Here is a 23633-nt window from a genome sequence, read left to right on the forward strand (position 1 = left end):
CTATGGGCAACCATTCCCAATGCTTCTCTATGGGCAAGTGTTCCCCAATATTTCCCTATGGACCAGTGTTCACCAATGTTTCCCTATGGGGAAGTATCCCCCAATGTTTCCCTATGGGCAAGTATTTCCCAATGCTTCACTATGGGCAACCATTCCCAATGCTTCTCTATGGGCAAGTGTTCCCCAATGTTTCCCTATGGGCAAGTGTTCCCCAATGATTCTCTATGGGGAAGCATCCCCCAATGTTTCCCTATGGGCAAGTGTTCCCCAATGATTCTCTATGGGGAAGCATCCCCCAATGTTTCCCTATGGGCAAGTATTTCCCAATGCTTCCCTATGGGCAACCATTCCCAATGCTTCTCTATGGGCAAGTGTTCCCCAATGTTTCCCTATGGGCAAGTGTCCCCCAATGATTCTCTATGGGGAAGCATCCCCCAATGCTTCTCTATGGGCAAGTGTTCCCCAATGCTTCCCTATGGGCAACCATTCCCAATGCTTCTCTATGGGCAAGTGTTCCCCAATGTTTCCCTATGGGGAAGCATCCCCCAATGTTTCCCTATGGAGAAGTGTTCCCCAATATTTCCCTATGGCCAAGTGTTCCCCAATGATTCCCTATGGGCCAGCCTTGCCCAATGCCCTCCTTGCCCATGCTGTACCAGGAGGTGTAGGCGGGGAGCAGGGCCCTGCCTCGGGGCCCAGTGTTGCGGAGGAGGCGGCAGAGGTAGCTCTTCCGCCGGTGCTTGGCCTTCCTGAGCCCCGTGGCGCCGGAGAGGAAGCGGGGAAGGAAGGAGGGAAGGAGCAAGGACCCAGGAGGAGGAGGAGAGGAGGCTGGGCTTGCCTGGCTGTCCCTCCTCCTGGATCCAGCGCTGGGCCTGGCTCTGTGTCGTGCTGCCTGAGCTCACAATGGCCCTGGCCTCCTCTGCCTCCTCCTCTGCAGCCTCTTGCAGCCCAGAGCCCCAGGGAGGCCTCCAGGCCCAGGGCAGCCATGCCTCCTCCTCCTTCTCTTCCTCCACCTCCAAGCCTCCAAGAGCCCTAAGAGAAGAAGCTGCTGCTGCAGGAGCCATGGAGTTAGGTGGGTCCAACACAAGCAAGGAGGAGGAGGGGGGTGCTAAGCAGGGCCAGCCCTGGTCAGGACCTGGAGGGGAGACCGAGGAGGGGTTTCAGAGGGAGAGTGAAGGCCCCTTGGCTTAGAAAAGCCTCTGAAGTTCATGGAGTGGACAGTCATTACTTGAAGGTGGACACAAGGCACCCAATCCCCATCTGTTCTTGGAAGCTAAGCAGGGTTGGATCTGGTTGGGGTTTGGAGGGGAGGCCGAGGAGGGATCCCCCAAATACTGGGGGCTGTCTTTCAGAGGACTCCATGGCTCTGAAATTCATGGCTATAAAGGGTTCAAGCCACTTGAAAGTGGACACAAGGCACCAGATGTCCCCATCTGAGCTTGGAAGCTAAGTAGGGTTGGACCTGGCTAGGGGTTGGAGGGGAGACCGAGGAGGAATGCCTGGCGCTGGAGGGACTGACCAAAACCACCTCTAAGAAAACCCTCAAATTCATAAGCGGGGAAGCGACTCAAAGGCACATACACACAGAGGGCACCCAATCCCCACCTGCTCTTGGAGGTTAAGCAGGGTTAGGATTTGGAGGGGAGACCAAGGAGGAACCTCCGGTGCTGGGGGCAGTATTTTAGGGGAAGGAACTGGCTAAGAAAAGAAAACTTCATGAAATGCACATGCGTTGTTGACATGCCTGCGTAGTGACCGCAAATTGATCTACGCGGGCAGAACGTGACCCTATGCCAGTGGGCACCCGAAATAAAACCTTTGCCCTGCTTTGAGCTTCCTTTGCTGACTTGACCTGTGCATCTCTTTTTTTAGGGCCGCTGACCATCTGCGGAGAAGTGACCATCTTGCACGGCGGGTTCTTGATGGCCACCCGGCTGTGCCATCCCAAGCCTTTGTCTGAGCTGGCCAAATCGGACTGGCCCTTGGTGGGCAAGCCTATTATCGAGGCATTGGAGGAGATCTGTACGTCCCACTCTTCTTACCCACCCGAACCCAGTGCTTGGAAGAAGAAAGCGGCAGTCATCCTTTGGTCCCAGATCCTCTTCTCCGGGTCCTCGATGCCCACCGTCTCCACCAACCAAAGGTGGAAGGAGGACGTCTTCTTCTCGGTGAGCACCATGATCCCAGAGGTCAACCACACGGTCCTTTTTGAGATGTTCAAGGAGATGAACGCACCCCGGCTTTTCACCCAGATGCTCCTGGTTTTGCCGGAGGCCGTTTGCTTGAAAGAACTGGAAACCTTTGTAGAGTATGTGGCCAAAGAGACATCTCCGCGTGACGTGTCTTTCTTCTTGGACGTCTGGTGGGAGATCATGAAGCACAAAGAGGGCCAAGAGGACCGGCTGACTTTGTTGTTCCGCACAGTATCGCATCAGTTTCTCTCGGAGCCAGACGACACGGGCCAGCCTCCAAAGAGGTTCAAGAGCGATGCCCCTCCGTTGACGGAGCCCTCCATGGCCACCACTGTCCTCCCAGTCTTGATGGAAGGTTTGAAGCTGATCAGAGAGAGCATTGTGCCAACCAAGATGAAGTGTTACGCTCTCGCCAACCTCTTGGACGTGTTGTCCGTGTCGATTGAGTGCGAGGTAGAATTGCTGCCCATCCAGACTTACTTGGACAAGGTCTCCTCGGTGGTCACCCTCTGGATCAGCGACTCCGACAACCGATATAACAAAAGAGAGTTGGACGAGAAGGTGAAAGAGGTTGAGAGGAGCATGAGCGTGCTGAACGTGGCCAAACTCTCCAACAAATCCTTGCTCGATGACTTGGGCTTTCTCCGCACCTTGCTGGAAGAGTGGTCTCCAGAGCTGCAGGGTTTCCTAAATGACCCTCAGCAGGTCTGCTATGAAAGCTACAGGCTCCTCGATTGCCTGGCCTCCTTGGAAAAGAGGTTGGTGAACTATGCCAAGTCGGAAAATTTGGATGAGCCGACGGCACAGACGATGGCAGAGCTGTCCAAGCGCATTGCGGACTTCTTGGAGAAGATCAACCCTGGGTCATGGAGCAAGGAGTCCAATAATGACATTGTGGCTTCTGTGGCCATGGTGATCATCGACAAGAGGATGGACCGACACTTGGAGGTGTGTCCCGTATTTGTGACGCAGAAGAGCTGGGCGTTCACGAAAGACTGGGTCGCATGCCTTGTCAGGAACAAAGAACTGTTCCAGGAAGCGGAGCTGATCCTCAAATTGCTGCAGATGGTCGCGGCTTGCGCCCACGTTGCCGAAAGTCAGGAGCAAATTGCCAAGGTGGCCAAAGTCATCCTTGAGTGTTACGCAGAGCTCCTTTTGACAGATCAGAACAAAGTGATTTCGGAAGTCCTGGCTGCTTGGGGCAGGAAGGGCCTCTCTGGGATATCGGAGACCTTCTCAGAAGGCTTCCAAGAGGAACTCAACGTTGCCTTTAACCAGATCATCAAGAGCGTATCCGGGGAAGGATTTAAAAGGGCCGTGGCATCCGTGTCTCGGTTGGTGCTGCTCAACCCAGAAGCTACCATCAAGAAGATCTGTAACTTGGTTGTGGCCAACTTGGGAACGCACCAGTTCATGGCAGAAATCCTGTGTTCCTTCCCGGCTCTGAGATTCCAAGAGCACCAGGATTCAACAGACGCATCGGTCAGCCTGCTGCTGAATTGTTTGAAAGAGAGTATCTGGGACCGGCTGATAACTGCCAAGGAAAAGGAGCAATTTTTAGAGTTTTTGGAGTACCTGATGCAACCGACCGGCGCCAACCCTCTTCTCTGCCCGGCAGAGGTGACCCAGAACCTCATCTTCCCTTTCCTGAAGGCGGATTCTCCTTGCATGGAACTTTGCTTACAGATCCTTGAGAAGGTTTTGAAGGTGCCTTCCGAGCAGAACTGGATCCACACCTGCCACCCGTTTCCACTCATCCTTTCCCTTTGCAGGCTTCTAGATGGCTTCACTCAGTATTGGCATGAACCAGAAGGCCAGCACGCCTGTTCCTTAGAGACCAAAGACTTGGTGGCAACCAACCTAGCCCAGCTCTGCAGTGCGCTGTCCACTCAGAAAGACTCCCTGTCCCCGGAGTTGTGGAACCAGTCTGTGTCTTGGCTCCACAAAAAGGTCGGGGCCTTGGATTGGACCGTTGGCCTGCGGCTGAAGAACGTTTACGGAGAACACTTCAAGAACGAAGTCCCTGCCACGCTCTTTGAGGTCTGCAAGCTGCCAGAGGATGAGTGGACCACCCGTCCGGCCCCACAGTACGGAGCAGGCAGCGGCCTTATGGCGTGGATGGAGTGCTGCTGCATCTCTGCAACCTTGAGGGAACAGATGCTGGTGCTCCTCACGGTTAACGTGGACAACCCCGAAGAGGTCAACCTCTTCAGCAAGGGGTTCTTGGTGGCCCTCGTCCAGGTCTTCCCCTGGTGCAGCCAGAGCGAGTGGAGACGCCTCATCCACGTCATCAAGAGTCTCTTGGAACGAGAAGTCCTCTACGTGCCTTACTCCCTGGAGTATGTCCAGTATCTCCCTTTGCTCAACTTCCGTCCTTTCGCATACCACCTCCAGTTCTCGGTGCTTCTGCTGCGGGGATTCCAGTTCCTGTGCGGTTCCAGCGGTGCCACGTGGCTGCCGTCAGACGCATGGAAACACATGGCAAGGCTCTACTGCCTCGGCTTGTCCGATTTGCTGGGCTCGGTTAAAAGCATCGTCCGGGGCCAGTGGCACTCGACGGAAGAGAAGAACGTGACCCGGGAGCTGTCCTTCGTGTACATCCAGCTGTTCTGCCATACCCTCCACGTGGCGGCCATGTTGCCGGATGAAGGCACGGGCGAGGGCCTCCTCCTGCTCTCCTTGGAGATCCTCTCGCAGTATGAGGTGCTCTATGACGCCGACGAGTCTCTCGGGAGCTCCCTGCGGAAGGCCAACGAGAAGCACTTCCTGGGCTCCATCACGGAGAACGTCACCAACAAGGAGATGCGCACCATGCTCCTCCAGAAGCTCCGTAAGCTGTGAAGACCCTTAGAGCACGCTCTGTTTTGATGGCACCGCGGAGGGCTTTTGCTGAAGGCCTGCGGAGCGAAGACCTTAAAACGGACGAGCGTTTTTGCCCGAGGAAAGGACGAGAGCCAAGACCATCGGTGGGACATTTGAGAGATCTATAATAAACCTTTATCTCTTTTTTTCCACCCGTTTTCATTCTTTTTTGGTGTACAGGCGCTGAGGTTTTGTAATAGCAATGCTAGAGAAGTCTGAAGCATCTTTAATAGGGAGGAAGAGTTGTTGGCTTCATAGAGGAGGCAACTTGGTGCTTAGACAGACCTCAAATTAAGTTAAAGTTACACAGCGATTGTTGTTGTGTGCCTTGGAGTCATTTCCAACTTATGACAACCCTAAGGCAAACCTGTCATGGGGCTGAGAGTGTGTGACTCGCCTAAGATCACCCAGGGATTTCCATGGCCAGCAGGTGATGAATTGAACCCAATCTCCAGAGTTGAAGTCCAGTGCTCCAACAAGCTTCCAAAAGTCTTGAAATCCCAACTAGGGCTTGTTACAGACTGCCAAAATAAAGCTGCTTGGGGTCTCTTTGGAGGTATGCTATTTAAACAACGCATGGGTCCTAAGAGTCTGGAGGTCGCGCCAAAGCCACACTCCATTCCTAAGCACTGGAGGGCAGCTTTTGGTGCAGCTTCCGGATTCTTAGGATGCATGCATCATTTAAACAGCATGCCTCCAAAGAGACCCGAAGCAGCTTTATTTTGGCAGTCTGTAACAGGCCTAGGATTGCTTTGGTAAAAACTAGAGAGGTCTCCTGTACCTTTAATAGTTGTGCAAAAGAAGGAATTTCAGCAGATCTTAGTTGTCATGTAACCAGATAGCATGATAAGGCCTGCCAAAATGCCTCCTACACAACCACTAAAGGTAGAGGAGCTCTTCCCAGTCTGCACTCCGGCAAGCCTAGCGAGATGGTTTTTCCACAAGGAGAGAGAGCATGCCTCTCATTTGCCTTGCAAAGAAAGAGACCCGACTCTTAATAAATAATACAATACAATTTAGAGCCACCTTTTCTTGTCAAATATGGCTTGAGAACAGTTGCAGCGCTGCAGAATCAAGACAGGAAAGACAGTTGCGCTTCTTTTTTCCAACGGAAATCTTTTATTGGACTGCTTCCCAGCCGTAAACCCAGTGATGTGTTTCTATTTACATTGTAGGTTTACTATTGTTTAACGTCTGCGCCCGTTTCTTTTAGGGCTGTATCACAGTAAAAGGAGTTCCCTGCCCTTGCGAGAGTCCCAGAATCGGTGCCGTAAGAGTAGCGTAAACACTGGGCACGGTAATGCGTTTCTCCCCCCAAGAGCTGGGATGCTATACTGTTTTGGACGACATCTCCCATAATCCCCAAGCCAGACGAGGGGGATGTGGTCCAAAAGGTAACATTCCCCCGCTTGGGACTTTGAATCACCCGAAGGACTGACTGTATTAGACCACTCAGATGTTGGACTGCACCTCCCATCGTCCCTTGCCATTAGCTATGCTGGCTAGAGTTGCGGCTCAGCATCCAAAGGGTCCCCCGAAAGCATAGGCACCTTCTTTAAAAAGCCTGGCTGGTTTTGGCTGCCTCTCTATGATCTTTTGGAGGACGCAATGCTTTTGTCTCCAGCCCATGATGCTTCAATGTCGGGTTGTGGGGTGTTAGAATGAACTATAACAACTATTTCCAGAGCATTCTCCTTTTTATTTGTACAGTATCTATTTTACTTTATTGACACATATAGGGTCTAAATCCTATGGGGTTGTCCCAGCCAGTGCAGACCTATTGAACAGCGAGTCCACGTTTTTGGATATCCCACTGATTCTATGGGTCTACTATACAATAAAACATAACCTTCTTCTTCCCACTTACTCCCAATCTGCAGAGAGACTTCATATGGCATTCAGTAGAGTTTGGCACATCTTTAAAAAAGGCACTTTTCTATGGTCCTTTGGCAGAGCAGCGAATGCAACTTCCCTGCAGCTCTAGCCTTCACAGAGGAGGATAATGGGGATTGCAGTTCGGGAAGACCATAGTTGCCCACCCCTGTGTTTATGAGGATGGGGCATGTTCAGGCCTAGGCACCATTGCGGGGGAAATAAATACGGCAGTCATGCCGGCCAGAGCGGTCCTTGCAAGATAAACCTGACAGATGGGTACGCAAGGAACAGAAAATGGATTCAAAACTAGGATTAGTGCAGTTCTCACATGGGATGCTTCAATGTCGGGTTGTGGGGTGTTTTCAAACACACACCCCTCGTGTTTAAGGCACTTTATTGGTGATGATCAAAAATATGCAAGGCTAAGATAGAGGAGCATTTCACCTCTGGCCCTACAGATGTTTTGGGTTATAATCCCCTCATAGGTTACGCATAGGACGATGGGAGTTGTAGGCCTAAATGCACAAGTCCGAATCCTCCTGCTAGGCCCAATTAGAGGCAATCCATTGAATGGTTGGTCAGCGTTTACGTAAATCCCACTGATTCCATGGGTCTACTCTCCTTAGGACTAGGATTCAGGTCAGTCTCATTTGGCACATCTAGAGGCACTTCTCTATGTTAAGCATGACCCACTGAATATAATTTCCCTAGCCTTTACAGCAGATGGTGGTGGATTATGGGCATTGCAGTCTAAAAACCAATAGACAGGAGCAGCGTTATGCAATTCTTAATAGTGACATGGACACCTGAGGAAGAGTCTGAGCAGAGCCAAGTCTTTTAAGGCGGTGTGTTGAGATGAAGAAGGCACTAAGATAGCTGGCCCTTTTCTCTTCCCAACATGATCAGGAAAGAGTCTGGTTTTAAACAGCAAGAAAAAGGCACCCACTTCACCACTCCCAGCATGCAGGACTACCAATCCCATCATCCCAGCCCAGTATAAATTCAGGGCAGGGCAGCCAGATTGCAAACTGGAGAGGGCTCCTGAACCATTCATGGTTGCAAAGAAGGGATTTCAGCAGAAACCGTTGGCTATGAAACCATTAGCTGCTGAACTCCTCTCTTGTACGCAACCATTAAAGGTTGTTTTGGGGTTTCTCAGCCTGAAGGAATGATGGCGTGACACAGGCCCCCATTTCTGAGGCCATTTTAAGCTCAAGAAAGGCCTTTTTTTGCAACAGGAGACCCCTGCTCACTTCGAACAAAGACTTCTTTGGGGTCTAAAATGGCCCCGGGGGGGATGTGGTAAAAATGGTCCCCTGTAAAGGAACACATATTTTGGTCACTGAGGGTCATAAAAATGGCACTGAGGGCCATGTGCATCCCACAACCTATACTTCTCCCAGTTTAACAGGACCAGACGACCAAAAGTCATGGGTGTTTTCACGTTCGAGGGGAAGGGAGATCCCCTTCTCTGTGCCTCAAATGCAACACCCGAAACCCAACCCCAGTTCTTTGAGCACTTTCCTCTTCCAAACCTCGTCTCCATTTTGAGCAGCAGCCTTCTTTTTCTCTCTCCCTAAAAATGTTCAGCCAAAAACAAAGATCGGACGGACCATGCGTTCCTGCCCCAAAGCACCGTCGTCTGTGTTTTTGCTTAATACTAGACCCACAATCCTTCTCCTGGTGCTGGAATCTCACTCCTAATCTGGCAAAGACTTTGTGTTGCTGCATGATTTCAATAGGTACATCCATCCTTGAATCCATAAGGACTAGACATTTGGGCTTTTTAAAGACAGCAAAGCCTTCTTTTCATTCAAAAGAAAGCTGAATTCTCAGGAATGTGAAAATCTTCAGCATCCAGGACCTTAAAGTGGAACTAAGAGGAATGAGGAATAAAGTCGCGGATGCAAAAGGCGACGGTAAACATCGGGCGGAGGAGGAAAATGTGGGACATCCGCTGACAAAACCAGCCAGGGCCATAGGAATTGTGGTTTTGCTAGCCCTGAATCCTAGCACGCATTATCCGACTTGGCAACGGTCGCTGTTTCGGATCCCAGGACGATGGACTTTGGAGGAAAGGCCAAAAAACAATCCTGTTCCTGTCCTACGGCAACGGAGGTAACTCAGGGTTCGGCCGTGGGGCAAAAGAGTCTTGAAACAGTGCAAGCCCCAAGGCTTCACAACCTGCGTTTCCGCCCCGAAGGTGCCGATTCGGAGAGGCAAGGCACAGTTCGGTCCGCACCTGGCGGTTTGGAGACCAGGTCCAAAGCGGTTGTTATCTGGTTTTCGCTGTTTCCGGCGAGCTGCTATAGAGCCTCATGGCTTTTCGGCAGATGAGGACGAACCAGTAGAGTTGGGGAGCGAGGAGTAAGGCGTTGGCGACGTTGCAATGGAAGGGGATGCGGAAGGGGACCATGTAGATGGGGAGGCCAATCTGCCGGGCGTAGGACCAGTACATGAACGGGAAGAGGGCGATGCGGCAGAGGAAGAAGGTCACCAAGATGAGGATGCCGTTGACTTTGTGCAAGAAGGAGTCCTGCATTTTGAGCTGTCGAGAGAGAGAACAAAACATTGAGACAATCCCAAACACACATATTCTGATACTTCTGTTAGACCATTAAGGATTAAGGCGTTTCGTTTCATGCTCAACACGGATCAAACACTAGATTAAACACTGCAAAGGTCAGGAGAGAAAGAAGCACAAGCAGGCAAGGTGCCCAGACATGTCCCCCCTTTCCAGGACATGGCCTAGATTTCAATCTTCTGCCCAGGAAGGATTCCAAAATGCCCTTCCTTTCCTTTACAGATACTATGGGCATGTCCAAAGTGTTAAACGGAAAACCCCAGGCAACCTTTACCTGCATCAGGATTTTGCCCAGCGACACGAAAGGGGTGCTCAGCTCAGCCGTGAAGATGCAGCCGACGAAGAAGTCGCCAAGTTCGCCTCGCAGGTGCTAGGAAGGGGAGAAAAAGAGACATGTTCAGGGTTCGAATGCCTTTCTCATTGTGCCCATCCAGAAGAGCTCGCGAGCAAGAAATCCTTGGTACGTTCGGCCCACGTTTGGAGAGGAAAACAGAGGCGTTTCACTTGCTGTCGCCATTTTCAAAGGGGCTGCTGGGGAAAATGGAGGGGTTTCGCTTCCTCTCGCCATTTTCAGAGGGCTGCCAAGGAAAGCTGAGCAATTTGGGCTCGCTGAGGGCATGAGGCCTGCCAGCGAGAGGGAGAAAAGTGGCTCTTGGCACCCGCAAAGATGCCAGCCCTGGCTCAGCCATGAAACCCACTTGGGCAAGTCACACACTCTCAGCCTCGGGGGAAAGCCCTGGCAAACCATTGGCGTGTCTTTTTGATCCGAGGAGCCCCAAGCCAAGAAAAAGCAGCCAGGAGGGAGTTCCAGACCACTTCCGGAAGCATCCTTACCACAGCCACCGGCGTGAGGACGATGAGGATGAAGAGATGGTGGGTGACCATCAGCTTCTCCTTTTTCAGGAACGCTTGGACGCTGAGCAGGGAATGCTTCCGGGCAGCCGTCCCTTGCTCTTCGCACTTGTGCCAGTGGCAGAGGTACATGACGTAAATGTCATAGGTCATGTAAGAGACCACGAAACCCACGTACTCTTGGGCCATCCAGTGCCTGTTTGGGAGGAGAAAAAAAGAGTACCCAAAGGATGTTAAAAGTGCCCTCGAACTCACGAACACTTGGCTCCTTCCTCGCCATCGATGGAAAAATACACTTCTTTTCGGCCAGTTTGCAACATGTCCGCCCCCCTCTTTTGCAATTTCGCGTCTCCCGAATCTCTCTTTTCTTAAGGGGGGGGGACTGAGATGCTTCCGAAATTCGTGGAAATGGGACGTTTCCCCCGCTCTGCCCTGAGACCCAGTTACTTCTCCCCTCTTTCAACGGAAAACCATACAACGCAATGCATTTCTTGATGCAATGCCTTCTGGTGGCTATTGGGAAAGGATGTCCAGGAATACATTTCCCCAGCTGTGGGTTTCTTTGCACAACTCAGAATTAAGTTTAGCCAACAAAACCCTCCTACGGATGTCTTGATGCAACTCCCAGAATTGATTTCCAGGTGGGTTAGGAATGCTGGGAATTGCAGTCTTGCAGTATCTCCAGGACCCATCTCAAACGCCTGGGGAAAGGACGCCACCTTAGACATTCAAGCATTACACTTCACTTTAATTTCATATCATTACCTCTTATGAATAGACAATTCTATTTAGCAAGTATTGATTACAGTCATGCTCTGTTATTATTCAGATCCTGGCGTCTCTGCCCCAAGGACCTTGCAGCGAAAGAAGGAGGCAAGAGAAGGAAGACCAAGGCGTTCAGAGCGGAGAGCCTTCCCGATCAACCCAGGTACCCTAAAACCACAACTCCCATCATCCCCAAACAACATAGCCACGGTAACGGGGATGATGGGGCATGCCATCCAGAATGGGAGAAGCCACGTTACTCTCAAACAAATGGAGTTTTTGCAAACCTCTATAACATTCTTAAAACCTTCCCAACATCATAAGTAATTTCTGGTCATGTCTTCGAAGACCAGGTTGAAAAGCTGCCTTATGGATGTTAAAATTCCCATGGAGTATCTATAGGGTAGATGTTAGGAGGGTTAGAAGCGCCAATGGTTTATATATGCATATGGTCCCAGGATGAATACCCAGCATCCCCAAATAGGACTGCCTCAAACCTGGAGAGATGCTGCAATTCACTGGGCTATACAATAGTCTAATGTGGCAGATATTGTCTTGGTACAGTGTCCATGTACCTATTTAAACCAAACCTTTATTCACAGCCATAAGAACTAGAACCTCAGTGTCAGAAATCCCAGGTGGAATCACTGGCTGGGGAATTCTGGGAGTTGTAGTCTTAAAACATCCCATCTTTCCCAAGTTCTGGGGAAGACCTTAGTCTGAGGACCTGGAGAGGGCAGCTGCCAATCGGAGCAAAACAAGGCTGGTTTCAATAGACAAAGAATGAGAGCCAGAGATAAGGTGGACTTCCTGCATTCCTTGCTAGCCATGACTTTAGGCGACGGATTTTTGAACAGCGAAGGGAAATGCCTCTCATTCATGCGCTTTTTTATGGGAAGAGGGAAGGACGCGCAGAAGACGCTTTTGTGCCGGCACATAACGAAGCTGAGCTTTCTGCCGCCACGAAACGAGGGACCCTCCCTTTCCGCAGCCACCTCCGACTGCAAATCCCAAAACTGGAAATCCTAGCCTGTCTGTCCTGCCTCATCCATAACCTTTGCTGCCTTGACCACAATCTGATGCCACTTGGCCATATGTCGTTCCCGGTTTTCACCTTGCGAAAGGTGGAAAGGTATGGTTCCCTCTACAGCCGAGCGCATTCATTTATGGCTACGGAAGACGGATGCAATCAAAACTTCCGCCGGGTGAAAGTCCTTTCCGGAAGCTAGCTTGAATCTTGGTTGCCGTTCGCCACCCTCCTTTCGTACATTACCTGCTGTGCACCACGTCTTTGCAGTTTAAGATGACCACAATCCCCGAAATGGTAGCCATGATGGCCTGGATCGACGACACGAGCCTGGAAGGAAAAAGGAGAAGAAGAAAGTCAGCAAGACGTGAAGATTTTGTATCTCTCCATAACTTATACAATTGATATATAGATTTGCAGGTAGTTTATCTACCAGACTAATAGTATGCCAATACATGAGTTTATTTTGGTGTGGAGGAGCTTGGAAAAGGTGGGATTTTCAGACTACAACTGTGCCCTAGACGTCTCCAAAAAGCACTTTTACAGACACATCGGTAAGGAATGCCAAGCATCCAAACTGGTCCCCAGCAGACTATCGGCTGTCAAGCGTTCGGTTGCCGGAGACTCACTTTAAGGAGGTTACAGGCAAGTTAGAGCAGGTTCAGAGATGGGAAGAAGGACGATAAGAGGTACGGAGAGCAAGACATATGAGGAGAGGCTGAAGGAGCTGGGCATGTTCAGCCTGGCGAAGAGAAGACACAGGGGTGATACGGTTCCACCTTTGCGCTGTGTGGCAAGATGGAGAAGGACGAAACATGCTGGAACAAACCCACACCCAACTCTAGCGTTGCGCGCGATGGCAAAAGATAACATCCATGCTCATGCTCAGGGAACAACAATGCATCTAAACCTTGTAGCCCATTTGAGACTCACTGGAAGAAATAAATGGGCAGCATGAGCTTTTGTAGACTTCAGTCTACTTCCTCAGATGCATTTGGAAGTAGACCGAGGTCTAGGAAAGCTCCTGCTGCCCATTCTTTCGGTGAGTCTCAAAGGTGCTGCAAGATCTCTTCTACAGACTAACACGGCTATATCTTTGCATTCTGCGTCTAAACCTTGTCCCCAAAGAGGCCGGTCAATGGACTCTGGATTGCGCACATACAGACAATTCATCACCCACGGAGGTCTCTGTCTATGTGAAACCGAGCTCCGCTTTGCAGCTACGGAAGCTGTTGCGCGGAACCGAACCTCGCACCGCATTTACAGGACCGAGCTGTGCTTTGTAGCTCAAGGAGTTGTTACACTGGGGCTTGATCCTGAGCGGATATGAACAGAACCATGCTTTGGGTTCTGGGTGAGAAAACGTCCACACCGGAGTGGGGAAAAGTCACTCCGCTTCACTTTGCGACGGCTCCATCTTAGGAGATCCTTTCCAAGTTGGGACTTGGCCCCGAACGCTCCTTCTCCCCTTATGTGACTTAACATGTGCATAGCGCTTGCAAGCGTTGAACTCGGTTGCAACCTCATTGCAAAGACTGCCTTGCAAGGATTGTGCCCATTCTGCGGGCGAGAAGACCGAGTCTCAAAGGCACGTTTGTGACCAAGTGAGCAAACCTCACTCCCTCGCACTTGACAATTGTTTGAATTTGCCAAAGTGGGGAGAGAGAAAGGGCAAACAAACAAGCGGTTCCAGCCTTCCTCCCGATACGTTTTCCACTTGCAGCGGGCAAGGTCACCAGGTCCAGACACACAAGGCAAATAGCCTTAAATCAATAGACCTTGGCCTGACCCTCGGCTGCTGGGTACGGCCATTGTCTGAAAGGATTGTACATTGTGTCCGGCCGCCTTCATCCCTGGCATCTTGGGAAACTCGCTGCCAAAGCAAAGAAAGGACGAGTCCGGCGGCTTTGCAGGAATTAGGGATTTGGAGGTTTGGAGAGGGATGGCCAGCAGCGCACCTCTGGACAGAGATGGCTATTCCTCAAACAGTATCACCTGGTCTTCGGACATAGCGGTCCTCTCGGTTCATCCGAGACACAGCCATGGCTTTCAATGGCCTTAAAGCAGAGGATCCCGTCGGCTTTTACCGCGAGCGCCGTTTGGCGGAGATCTCGCTTGTCCGTCACGCCGACGAAGATACATTTCGAAGCATCGACTGCATCCTTCTGGGAGGGGAGCCAGGAATGCTACCTGTTTGCTTTTCAATCGGCAAACGCACAAATACGTGTGTGTGTTTACTCCTACACACACAGAGGAGGAAGGCGCAGAAAAGTTTCCCAGGATCAGGGTAAGGAACTCCCTGCCGCAGGATCGGAACAGAACAGGGATTAGAGGAAGCCACCGAGACTTTGGGACGGAGAAGAGAAAGCGCAACAAGGAAGCGGTGGCTTCAAAGTTGCGGGGCGACAGTTCTGCTCGGCTCAGCGTCTTCCGCATCCGCCACGTCCCGCCGTCTCAGGCTTTGAAATTACCAAACCGCCTTTCCTCACACTTCGGTTGCGCATGGGCAGGAACGGCAATCCCGAATGTCATTCCTGACACCTGCTCCACCTCAAAGCATGAAAGGCTCCGACGACGGCCCCATGCGCCTTCCTTTCTCTCCGTGAGAAGAGCATCGCAGCTGGAAAAGTACTGGGTTTCATGGCCGAGCGAGGACTCGAACCCACAGCCTTCGAGTCGGGTCTGACGTACGGCGACCCGATCCCAGGGTTTTCTCGGCACGTCTCTTCGGAGACTTATTCAGGCTGTGGCTTATTCAGAGCCAGGACTTGAACCTAGGTCTCATCGCACTCTCTCAGCCTCAATGGCAAGCCTCCTCCGAACCCAGGCCAGGTTTGCCGTAGGGTCGCCGCGAGTCGGAAGCACCTCGCAAGACACACAACGACAACCCTGTGGTCGCCGTCCGACGCTCAAAGCCACCCACTGGGCTCTCCTTATTACTAATTAGTTGTTATTAATTGCTTGTATTAGTTTGCGGCGGTTGTTGCGGTTTGGCTCGGTTTACCCTTTGGATTTGGAGGCTGCCCAAGGAGGCCGTCGGAGGTTTCCGAAATCAGGTGCCATTGGTATGCTGGCAATAAGGGCCAGGCGAGGTTGTGTGGGTGCCAAGCCGGCGCCTTGGGCCGCCACGGCGCCCACGAAACCCTTTCATACGATGCACTTGTAACACCTCAACCCCATTTTATTAACCCCCATAGAAACCCTGGGGCTTTGAATGTAGGGAGCAGTGCTTAGGGAGGCTCTGCTGCCTCTCCAAACTACAAATCCCAGCATTCCATAGGACAGCTAAAGCGTCCAGAGGAGAAGGGGGCTTTTTGGACCAGGAAAGTGCCCTGGTTCCAGGAATTGGTAGCGTCCAAGCTTTTGGTGTCCTCCAAAGGTTTAGGACTTCAGTTCCCAGGAGGCACTACTGCCAGCATGGCCAATGGAGGGGGATTCTGGGAGCTAAGGTCTAAAACTGAAGGAGAGATGGTACTTAGGTACCTGGCTCCATCTCTGTTCCTGGAGGTCCAATCAGACTCTGGTCTGAAAGACGCTGCCAAAACAATTCAGTCTGAGACCGCTTTAACTGCCCTGGCACTGAGAAGGCTCAATGTGTCACAGAACTACAATTCCCAGAATTCCCTAGCATTGAGCTGGAGCAGTTAAAGCAGAGTCAAAGTGGGCGGTTTTGGACCTTTGTGGCTCAGGCTTGCCATCACGTGGTGATGGCTTTTCCCAGGCAGGGATCACCTGGCTGCAGTCGCTGACAGTGCGGGCAACCTCCCGGTCTAGACTACTGCAGGGTGCTCTGCCTGGGGCCGCCCTTGGAGACAACACGGTATAGAAAACGGACATTGATTTCAAAGGCACTCCATTCAGGGCTCAAGGAAAAGAGGAAGGAAGGAAAGAGGGCAGGCTGGAAGGAAGGAAGGAAAGGAGGAGAGAAGGGAGGAACGAGGGAGGGAAGGAAGAAAAGAAGGATAGAGGGAAGGAAGGAAGGAAAAGGGTGGAAAGAAGGGACTGTAGGGAGGGAGGAGGGAAGGGAAGGAAGGAGTAAAGGAAGGAGGGAGGGAATGAAAGAGAGGGAGGCAGGGAAGGAAGGAAGGAAACGAAAGGGAAGGATGATAAGAAGGAAGGAAAGGAAGGGGGAGGGAAGGAAGGCAGCCCCTCTCCCTCTTTCTTTCTTTCTTTCATTCTTTCTTTCTCTCTTTCCTTCTCTTTTCCTGGCTGGGGACCCGCTGTACCTTCCGCTGAGGATGATGCGCTCCTTGAGGCTCCATGTCGGGGCGAGGCGGGCGAGGCTGCGGAGGCAGGCGTAGAAGAGGCCCGGGAAGAGGAGGCAGCCCAGGGCCAGCGGGCGCCACATCCTGCCGGCCTTCCCCCGAAGAGCCGGCCTTGTCAACACACCGCCAGGCCGGGAGCGGGAGCAGCAGCAGCAGCAGCAGCAGCAGGACAAGGAGGAGCAGGAGGAGGAAGGCTGGCGCCGCCTCCCCTTCCCTTGCCTTCTCTCTCTCTCTCTCTCGGGAGGAGGAGGAGGAGAGGAAAGGGGCGGGGCGCCTCCGGCCTTCAAAAGCAAAGCTCCGCCTCCGAACCTTGGGGACCCCGCGTGACTCCGCCCCTTGGAACGCTCTGAGTCCCACTTCCATGGCCTGGACTGGATGGGGATATGGCGTTGGAGTCCAATGACACCTAGAAGGCCACGCTTCCTATCTCCTCCAGCGTTGAATGGGGATGATGGGGTTGGAGTCCAATGACAGCTGGAAGGCCACCGCTTCCTATCTCCCCCAACGTTGAATGGGGATGATGCGAGTTGGGTCCGATGACAACTGAAAGGCCAACCACTTCCTATGTCCCACAGCGTTGAACGGGGCTGATGGGGTTGGAGTCCAATGACAGCTAGAAGGCCACCGCTTCCTATCTCCTCCAACGTTGAACGGGCTGATGGGAGTTGGAGTCCAATGACAGCTGGAAGGCCAACCGCTTCCTATCTCCTCCAGCGTGAATGGGGATGATGGAGTTGGGTCCAATGACAGCTGGAAGGCCACCGCTTCGTATCTCCCAACGTTGAATGGGGATGATGGGAGTGTGGAGTCCGATGACAACTGAAAGGCCACCACTTCCTATGTCCCACAGCGTTGAACGGGGATGATGAGAGTTGGGGTCCGTGACAACTGAAAGGCCACCACTTCCTATCTCCTCCAATGTTGAATGGGATGATGGGTTGAGTCTAATTCAGCTGGAAGGCCACCGTTCCTATCTCCCAATTGAATGGGATGATGGATTGGAGCCAATGAAGCTGGAAGGTCCCATCTTCTCCCATGTTGATGGGATGATGGGTGGAGTCCAATGACAGTGGAAGGCCACCGCTTCCTATCTCCTCCAGCATTGAATGGGGATGATGGAGTTGGAGTATAATGTCAGCTGGAAGGCACCGCTTCCTATCTCCCAGTGTTGAATGGGGATGATGGGAGTTGGAGTCCAATGACAGCAGGAAGGCCACCGCTTCCTGTCTCCTTGAGCATTGAACGGGGCTGCTTGATGGGAGTTGGAGTCCAATGACAGCTGGAAGGCCACCGCTTCCTATCTCCCCCAACGTTGAATGGGGATGATGGGAGTTGGAGTCCAATGACAGCTGGAAGGCCACCGCTTCCTATCTCCTCCAGCGTTGAATGGGGCTGATGGGAGTTGGAGTCCAATGACAGCTAGAAGGCCACCGCTTCCTATCTCCTCCAACGATGAACGGGGCTGATGGGAGTTGGAGTCCAATGACAGCTGGAAGGTCACCACTTCCTATCTCTCCGAATGTTGAATGGGGCTGATGGGAGTTGGAGTCAATGACAGCTGGAAGGCCACCGCTTCCTATCTCCCCCAATGTTGAAAGGGGCTGATGGGAGTTGGAGTCCAATGACAGCTAGAAGGCCACCGCTTCCTATCTCCTCCAATGTTGAATGGGGATGATGGGAGTTGGAGTCCAATGACAGCTGGAAGGCCACCGCTTCCTATCTCCCCCAACGTTGAATGGGGATGATGAGAGTTGGGGTCCGATGACAACTGAAATGCCACCACTTCCTATCTCCTCCAATGTTGAATGGGGATGATGAGAATTGGAGTCCGATGACAACTGAAAGGCCACCACTTCCTATCTCCTCCAATGTTGAATGGGGATGATGGGAGTTGGAGTATAATGTCAGCTGGAAGGCCACTCGCTTCTATCTCCCCACGTTGAATGGGGATGATGGGGAGTTGGAGTCCAATGACCGCAGAAGGCCACCGCCTTCCTGTCTCCTTAGCTTGAAGGTGTGGGTGATGGGAGTTGGAGTCCAATGACAGCTGGAAGGCCACCGCTTCCTATCTCCTCCACTGTTGAATGGGGATGATGGGAGTTGGAGTCCAATGACAGCTGGAAGGCCACGCTTCCTTCTCCTCCACTGTTGAATGGGGATGATGAGGTTGGAGTCCAATGACAGCTGGAAGGGCCACCGCTTTCCTATCCCTCCCAATGTGAATGGGGATGATGGGAGTAGGAGTCCAATGACAGCTGGAAGCCACCGCTTCCTATCTCCTCCCATGTTGAATGGGGATGATGGGAGTTGGAGTCCAATGACAGCAGGAGGCCACCGCTTCCTATCTCCTCCAATTGAATGGGGATGATGGGAGTAGGGTCCAATGACAGCTGGAAGGCCACGCTTCCTATCTCCTCCAATGTTGAATGGGGATGATGAGTAGGAGTCCACTGACAGCTGGAAGGCCACCGCTTCCTATCTCCTCCATTGAATGGGGTGATGGGGAGTTGGAGTCCAATGACAGCTGGAAGGCCACCGCTTCCTATCTCCTCAATGTTGAATGGGGATGATGGGAGTTGGAGTCCAGACAGCTGGAGGCCACCTTCCTATCTCCTCCATGTGAATGGGGATGATGGGAGTTGGAGTCCAATGACAGCAGGAAGGCCACCGCTTCTATCTCCCTCCAATGTGAATGGGGATGTGGAGTAGGAGTCAATGACAGCAGGAAGGCCACCGCTTCTATCTCCTCCAATGTTGAAATGGGATGATTGGGGTAGGAGTCCAATGACAGCTGGAAGGCCACCGCTTCCTATCTCTCCAATGTTGAATGGGGATGATGGGAGTGGAGTCCAATGACGCTGGAAGGGCCACCGCTTCTATAGCTCCCTCGATATTGAATGGGGATGATGGGAGTTGGAGTCCAATGACAGCTGGAAGGCCACCGCTTCCTATCTCCTCCAGCATTGAATGGGGATGATGGGAGTTGGAGTCCAATGACAGCTGGAAGGCCACCGCTTCCTATCTCCCAGTGTTGAATGGGGATGATGGGAGTTGGAGTCCAATGACAGCAGGAAGGCCACCGCTTCCTGTCTCCTCGAGCATTGAACGGGGCTGATGGGAGTTGGAGTCCAATGACAGCTGGAAGGCCACCACTTCCTATCTCCTCCAATGTTGAATGGGGATGATGGGAGTAGGAGTCCAATGACAGCTGGAAGGCCACCGCTTCCTATCTCCCCCGATATTGAATGGGGATGATGGGAGTTGGAGTCCAATGACAGCAGGAAGGCCACCGCTTCCTCTCTCCTCCAGTGTTGAATGGGGATGATGGGAGTTGGAGTCCAGGGACAGCTGGAAGGGCACCTTGTCCCATCTACGGAGTTGATGTGAATCGGAGTCTAACTACGGTTGCAAGACCACCATGCCCCATATCATCCAATACAGCCTGGGGTTGATGGGAATTGGAGTCCAACCACAGCTGCAAGGCCACCACTTTCCATCTCAGCCAACATTGGACGGAGTTGGCATCCAACAACTCTTGGAAGTCCCCCGCTTCCTATCTCATCCAACATTGCCTGGGGTTGATGGGACTTGGAGTCCAACCACAGCTGGAAAGCCACCATGTCCCATCTTATCAACCGTTGCCAGGGGCTGATGGGAGTTGGAGTCCACAGCTGGAAGGCCACTACTTCCCATCTTGTCCAACGTCGGATGGCGTTGGAGTCTAGCCACAGCTGCAAGGCTACCATGCCCCATCTCATCCAACGTCGCCTGGGGTTGATGGGAGTTGCAGTCCAACAACACTTGGAAGTACGCATTCAAGACATGCTCAGAGGCATTTAAGACATTTTAAAACCAATTGGAGATAGTAGAATAAGCTGTTTAATTGCTTCCTAATCATAGCTTTTATGACAGGCTTTCATGGCAGTTTGTGCCTTTGCTTTAATCTTTGCAAGTCGCCCGGAGTCTCAGTATTCAGGAATGAGTTACTATGATTAATAATAATCATAGTAATAACATTAATCATAATTAGGAAAGGGAGGGAGGACCTCATGCCTTCCTAAGTGACACATTACTTTGCATTGCTAAACCTCCTATGCATGTATCAAGGAAGGGAAATGGATGGGGTAAGAGCATAAAATCCCAATGCCTCCCAAAACTACAATTCCCAGGATGCCCTAGCATTGAACGTAAGCAGTTAGTTAATTTCTGTACTGGGAAATGAACACAGAAGGTTGCCAAAGAGAGGTGTATTCCTGTTGTTGTTGTGCTAAAATGTCAGAAGCACAGGCCTCCTTCGCTTAACAAAGGCCCAAGACTGGCTCAGTGCTAGGGAATCCTGGGAATTGGAGTTCGTTGTGACGGAGAGAAGGCTGAACGTCTCACAGAGCCACCGTTCCCATTGCATTGAGCCAGGGCTGTCCAAGCGCTCTCAAACCGGATCCTTTCCGCAGTGCGCTTTTGGACCTCCAACAGCGGTCTCCTTTGCGCTGCAGATTCCATGCTGTGGAATCCTGGGATTTGTGGTTCATGTGGCCCCAGACCTCTCCGACGGAGAAGGGTCGACATCTTGCCAAGCGACCAAATCCTATTTGTTTGGGATTTTCCTTCCAGAAGCGAAGGGGGATACATGCGCATATTGCTGATAGGTATGTTGTGAATCATCCCAACCATTTCTCCCATTGAGATGTGAAGCACTGTGTCACCCCAACCTCAGTCTGGAAACCCTTTTGGGTGGGGAACCTCACATCTTTGGCCAAACCCGGGTCTCCGCGCCCTTCTCTCAGCTCAGAGACTCCCGATTGCCAAACCCGGCACTGTCGGTAAGACAGGTTTAACCGTCTCCTTCTCCTTCTTCGCAGGCTAATACCATGCGCCTGCTGCGTGTGGCAACTCCCCGATGTGCCTCAACCCAGGCTTGCCGAGGGCAGGAGAAAACAACATCCTCCGGTCCTACTCCTGCGTGGGAACTGGGTGCAGTTCCAGGCCTCCCAAGAGTTCGTTGGGTGCTTAGTGCCGGCGCATGACTACTACGCCATAAGTATCCTTGGTGGAAAACAGATGCAAGGGATGGTCCGCAACACAGACACCTTCCGCGCATTTCATAGCTTTTTGTGGGTTGGCCATGTTCTAGAAGAGTTTATTCCTGAGTTCTGTGACACATTCGGACCCCGTTCCCACTAACAAATAAATCGGCGCACGATCCGAATCGATGGATCGATCCGATAGCGGAGCATGGTTTGCCTTGGTTGCATGTCTTTCCCCTCCATGACCCACTTGTGGCTCCCGTTCACAAACGCATCGGTCCAAAATGAATCGGTCCCAGCCGACCGACGGGGAAATTTAAATCGATTCTGATCTGCACGCGATGTGCACTTGCGCAGCATCAGCAAGACGCAGGTTCAATGAGAGGATTGTGGGGTTTGTGGTCCAAAACCCATGCAATGTTTTCTCAGAGTGGCCCAGTCTCCCCGCTTTACCATTTGGCCCAATAACCCCAGCGTCACCATTAAGGCAGTTCAAAGGGACGAATTGGAGGTAGCACATCTACGCCGCCCCAGCGAGGTAGGGCTGTGTCGCGGGGCGGAGGCCGGCTAGCCTGACAAGTCCAAGCTTACGTAAGCATTGGGAGATGGGAACTCATCCTGATCAGATAAACCCCGAAAGACAGACCTGCCCAAACCATCTGTGCCACAAACCCATGTTGGAATTGGACCCTAAACCCAAAATTCAAGGCTGGGACCCTCATGGGATTAAGTCCATGCGCATATGAGGAAGGCAGGGCCACTGCCGTGACCCTTGCTTCCTAAGTTATCCCCAACCTTCCCATGTTCTGTGGTCTCTTTGACTGACTGTTTCCAAACTGCAATGGCCCTGGGGCAGGGACCTGGTGGAAAAACACATCGCCAGAGCCTCCGACATGAAGAGGCGCATTAGTAAACGCCTTTAGGAGCATTGGGCTCCTCGCACCCTCTGATCCTCTTTGCCTCTTTCCCCTGATGTTGAAAAGCGAGGGTGCAGAGGAGCCACAGAGCGGAAGGAGGCGGCTGCCTCAGGAGATATGGACTAGAGCTCCCATAATCTATACATAGATCATAATCCCATGTTCTAGAATGGTTTGTTTCCGTGGTTGGCGTCTTCGGAGAATGTGTTTTAATGTTCATGTGGGGGAATGGGAAACGGTCCCCAACGAGTGAGTAAGAGCCACTAGGGTTACAAAAGACCCGCTCTGGGTAAAAATGAGCACTGATATGGATCAATGCGACGGCCCCCTTTCGAGCCAGAAGGGTGAAGTCCAGTCCACTCCGCGCCTCGTGCGCATGTGATAAGGCCACATCCATTTCCCCACATCCGTTAGTTTTATGGCCTCCTTTCAGCCCTTGCTTCCTACTCCGGCGGTTAGCGGCCTCCTTTTATCTCTGAGATAAAGGCCAGAGGGAAGCAAGTAATGGCTCCCCGCGTCGCATGAGCAATGTGCCACCACCTTCATCCTCCTATTCTAAAGGAGGTTACATGCCACCAGCGTCCCTTCAGCCAATCGCTACCGGAGGATTCAGTGGCGAGATGCGACGGATGTAATGTGTCCTGGGTTCAGGTCCTGACATCTTCAAGGGATCCGAGAAAGCTACTGATACTGAGATCTGTGGATAGGGATGGCCTAATGATATACAGAGCCATGCTGAAATCCAACCTTGACCATAAGTGTAAGGGCTAGCACTTTGCCATAGGTCAGTGGAGCATGCTTTATAGTGAGGGTGGTCAAAGGGCACATAACTGGACACATGTGGCCCCTATGAGCCATTTTTGTGTCCTCCTAGTACCATACATACATACATACCTACTGGACGATAAGTGATAGAAAACAGGTCTAGGGAATGCGCTGGACATGGGGCACATGTGACATTCGCCGTGCGCCGAGCAAGACCGGGCCTGTCGGCAGAAGGAGGAAAACAAAACCCCGGAGCGATCGGAGCAGGTACTGACACATACGTGGCGCGATGGAGGAGGCACGCCCGAGCCAAGCGTTGCGCATTGATTTGGCGCGGAGGAGGCATAGAGAAAGGGGAAGAACGCATCTCGGCGCTTTGCTTTTGGTAGCGAGGTCGGCCTCTGGGACCGGGAAGATGGGTTTCGGAGTCCTTGTCGGCATTGGGGACGGAGATGATGAATTCCTCACCCCGCCCTGGGCATTTTGAGCATGGCTTCTAATCTTC

General features: G+C 52.1%; 3 protein-coding genes across 4 annotated transcripts in view; 1 reads left to right on the forward strand and 2 right to left on the reverse strand.

The window, feature by feature from the left end:
* Positions 1 to 5208, forward strand: part of GEMIN4 (gem nuclear organelle associated protein 4) — a 7310-nt gene extending 2102 nt beyond the window's left edge. The window contains exons 1-2 of one of the 2 annotated variants that reach the window (XM_042442341.1): positions 634 to 1072; positions 1873 to 5208. In XM_042442341.1, the coding sequence (XP_042298275.1) occupies positions 904 to 1072; positions 1873 to 5033 (3330 nt within the window). In that variant the 5' untranslated portion in view covers positions 634 to 903 and the 3' untranslated portion in view covers positions 5034 to 5208. Of the gene's footprint in view, positions 1 to 633; positions 1073 to 1872 lie in introns of those variants that run through there. The other variant, XM_042442342.1, reaches the window with a different exon arrangement.
* Positions 1 to 23633, reverse strand: part of SHPK (sedoheptulokinase) — a 938822-nt gene that overhangs the window by 358944 nt on the left and 556245 nt on the right. The gene's annotated exons all lie outside the window — the stretch shown is intronic.
* On the reverse strand, positions 6764 to 16621 carry TLCD3A (TLC domain containing 3A). Its single transcript, XM_042442386.1, has 5 exons — positions 16384 to 16621; positions 12404 to 12487; positions 10348 to 10561; positions 9788 to 9883; positions 6764 to 9477 (listed from the first exon to the last, which is right to left on the reverse strand). The coding sequence occupies exons 1-5, from the start codon at positions 16503 to 16505 to the stop codon at positions 9205 to 9207; spliced, it is 789 nt and encodes a 262-aa protein (XP_042298320.1). The 5' UTR covers positions 16506 to 16621; the 3' UTR covers positions 6764 to 9204.

Source organism: Sceloporus undulatus, chromosome 11, assembly GCF_019175285.1.
Source record: "Sceloporus undulatus isolate JIND9_A2432 ecotype Alabama chromosome 11, SceUnd_v1.1, whole genome shotgun sequence".
Taxonomy (NCBI): domain Eukaryota; kingdom Metazoa; phylum Chordata; class Lepidosauria; order Squamata; family Phrynosomatidae; genus Sceloporus; species Sceloporus undulatus.

What these genes read in the sequence shown, in the direction of transcription:
- TLCD3A (XM_042442386.1), bottom strand. Translation starts at nt 16,505, where the DNA reads ATGTGGCGCCCGCTGGCCCTGGGCTGCCTCCTCTTCCCGGGCCTCTTC. An exon ending in AAAGACGTGGTGCACAGCAG is followed by an intron (nt 10,562 to 12,403) that starts GTAATGTACGAA and finishes CCTCCCAAACAG; the next exon opens with GCACTGGATGGCCCAAGAGT. An exon ending in TGGGCAAAATCCTGATGCAG is followed by an intron (nt 9,478 to 9,787) that starts GTAAAGGTTGCC and finishes CTCTCTCGACAG; the next exon opens with CTCAAAATGCAGGACTCCTT.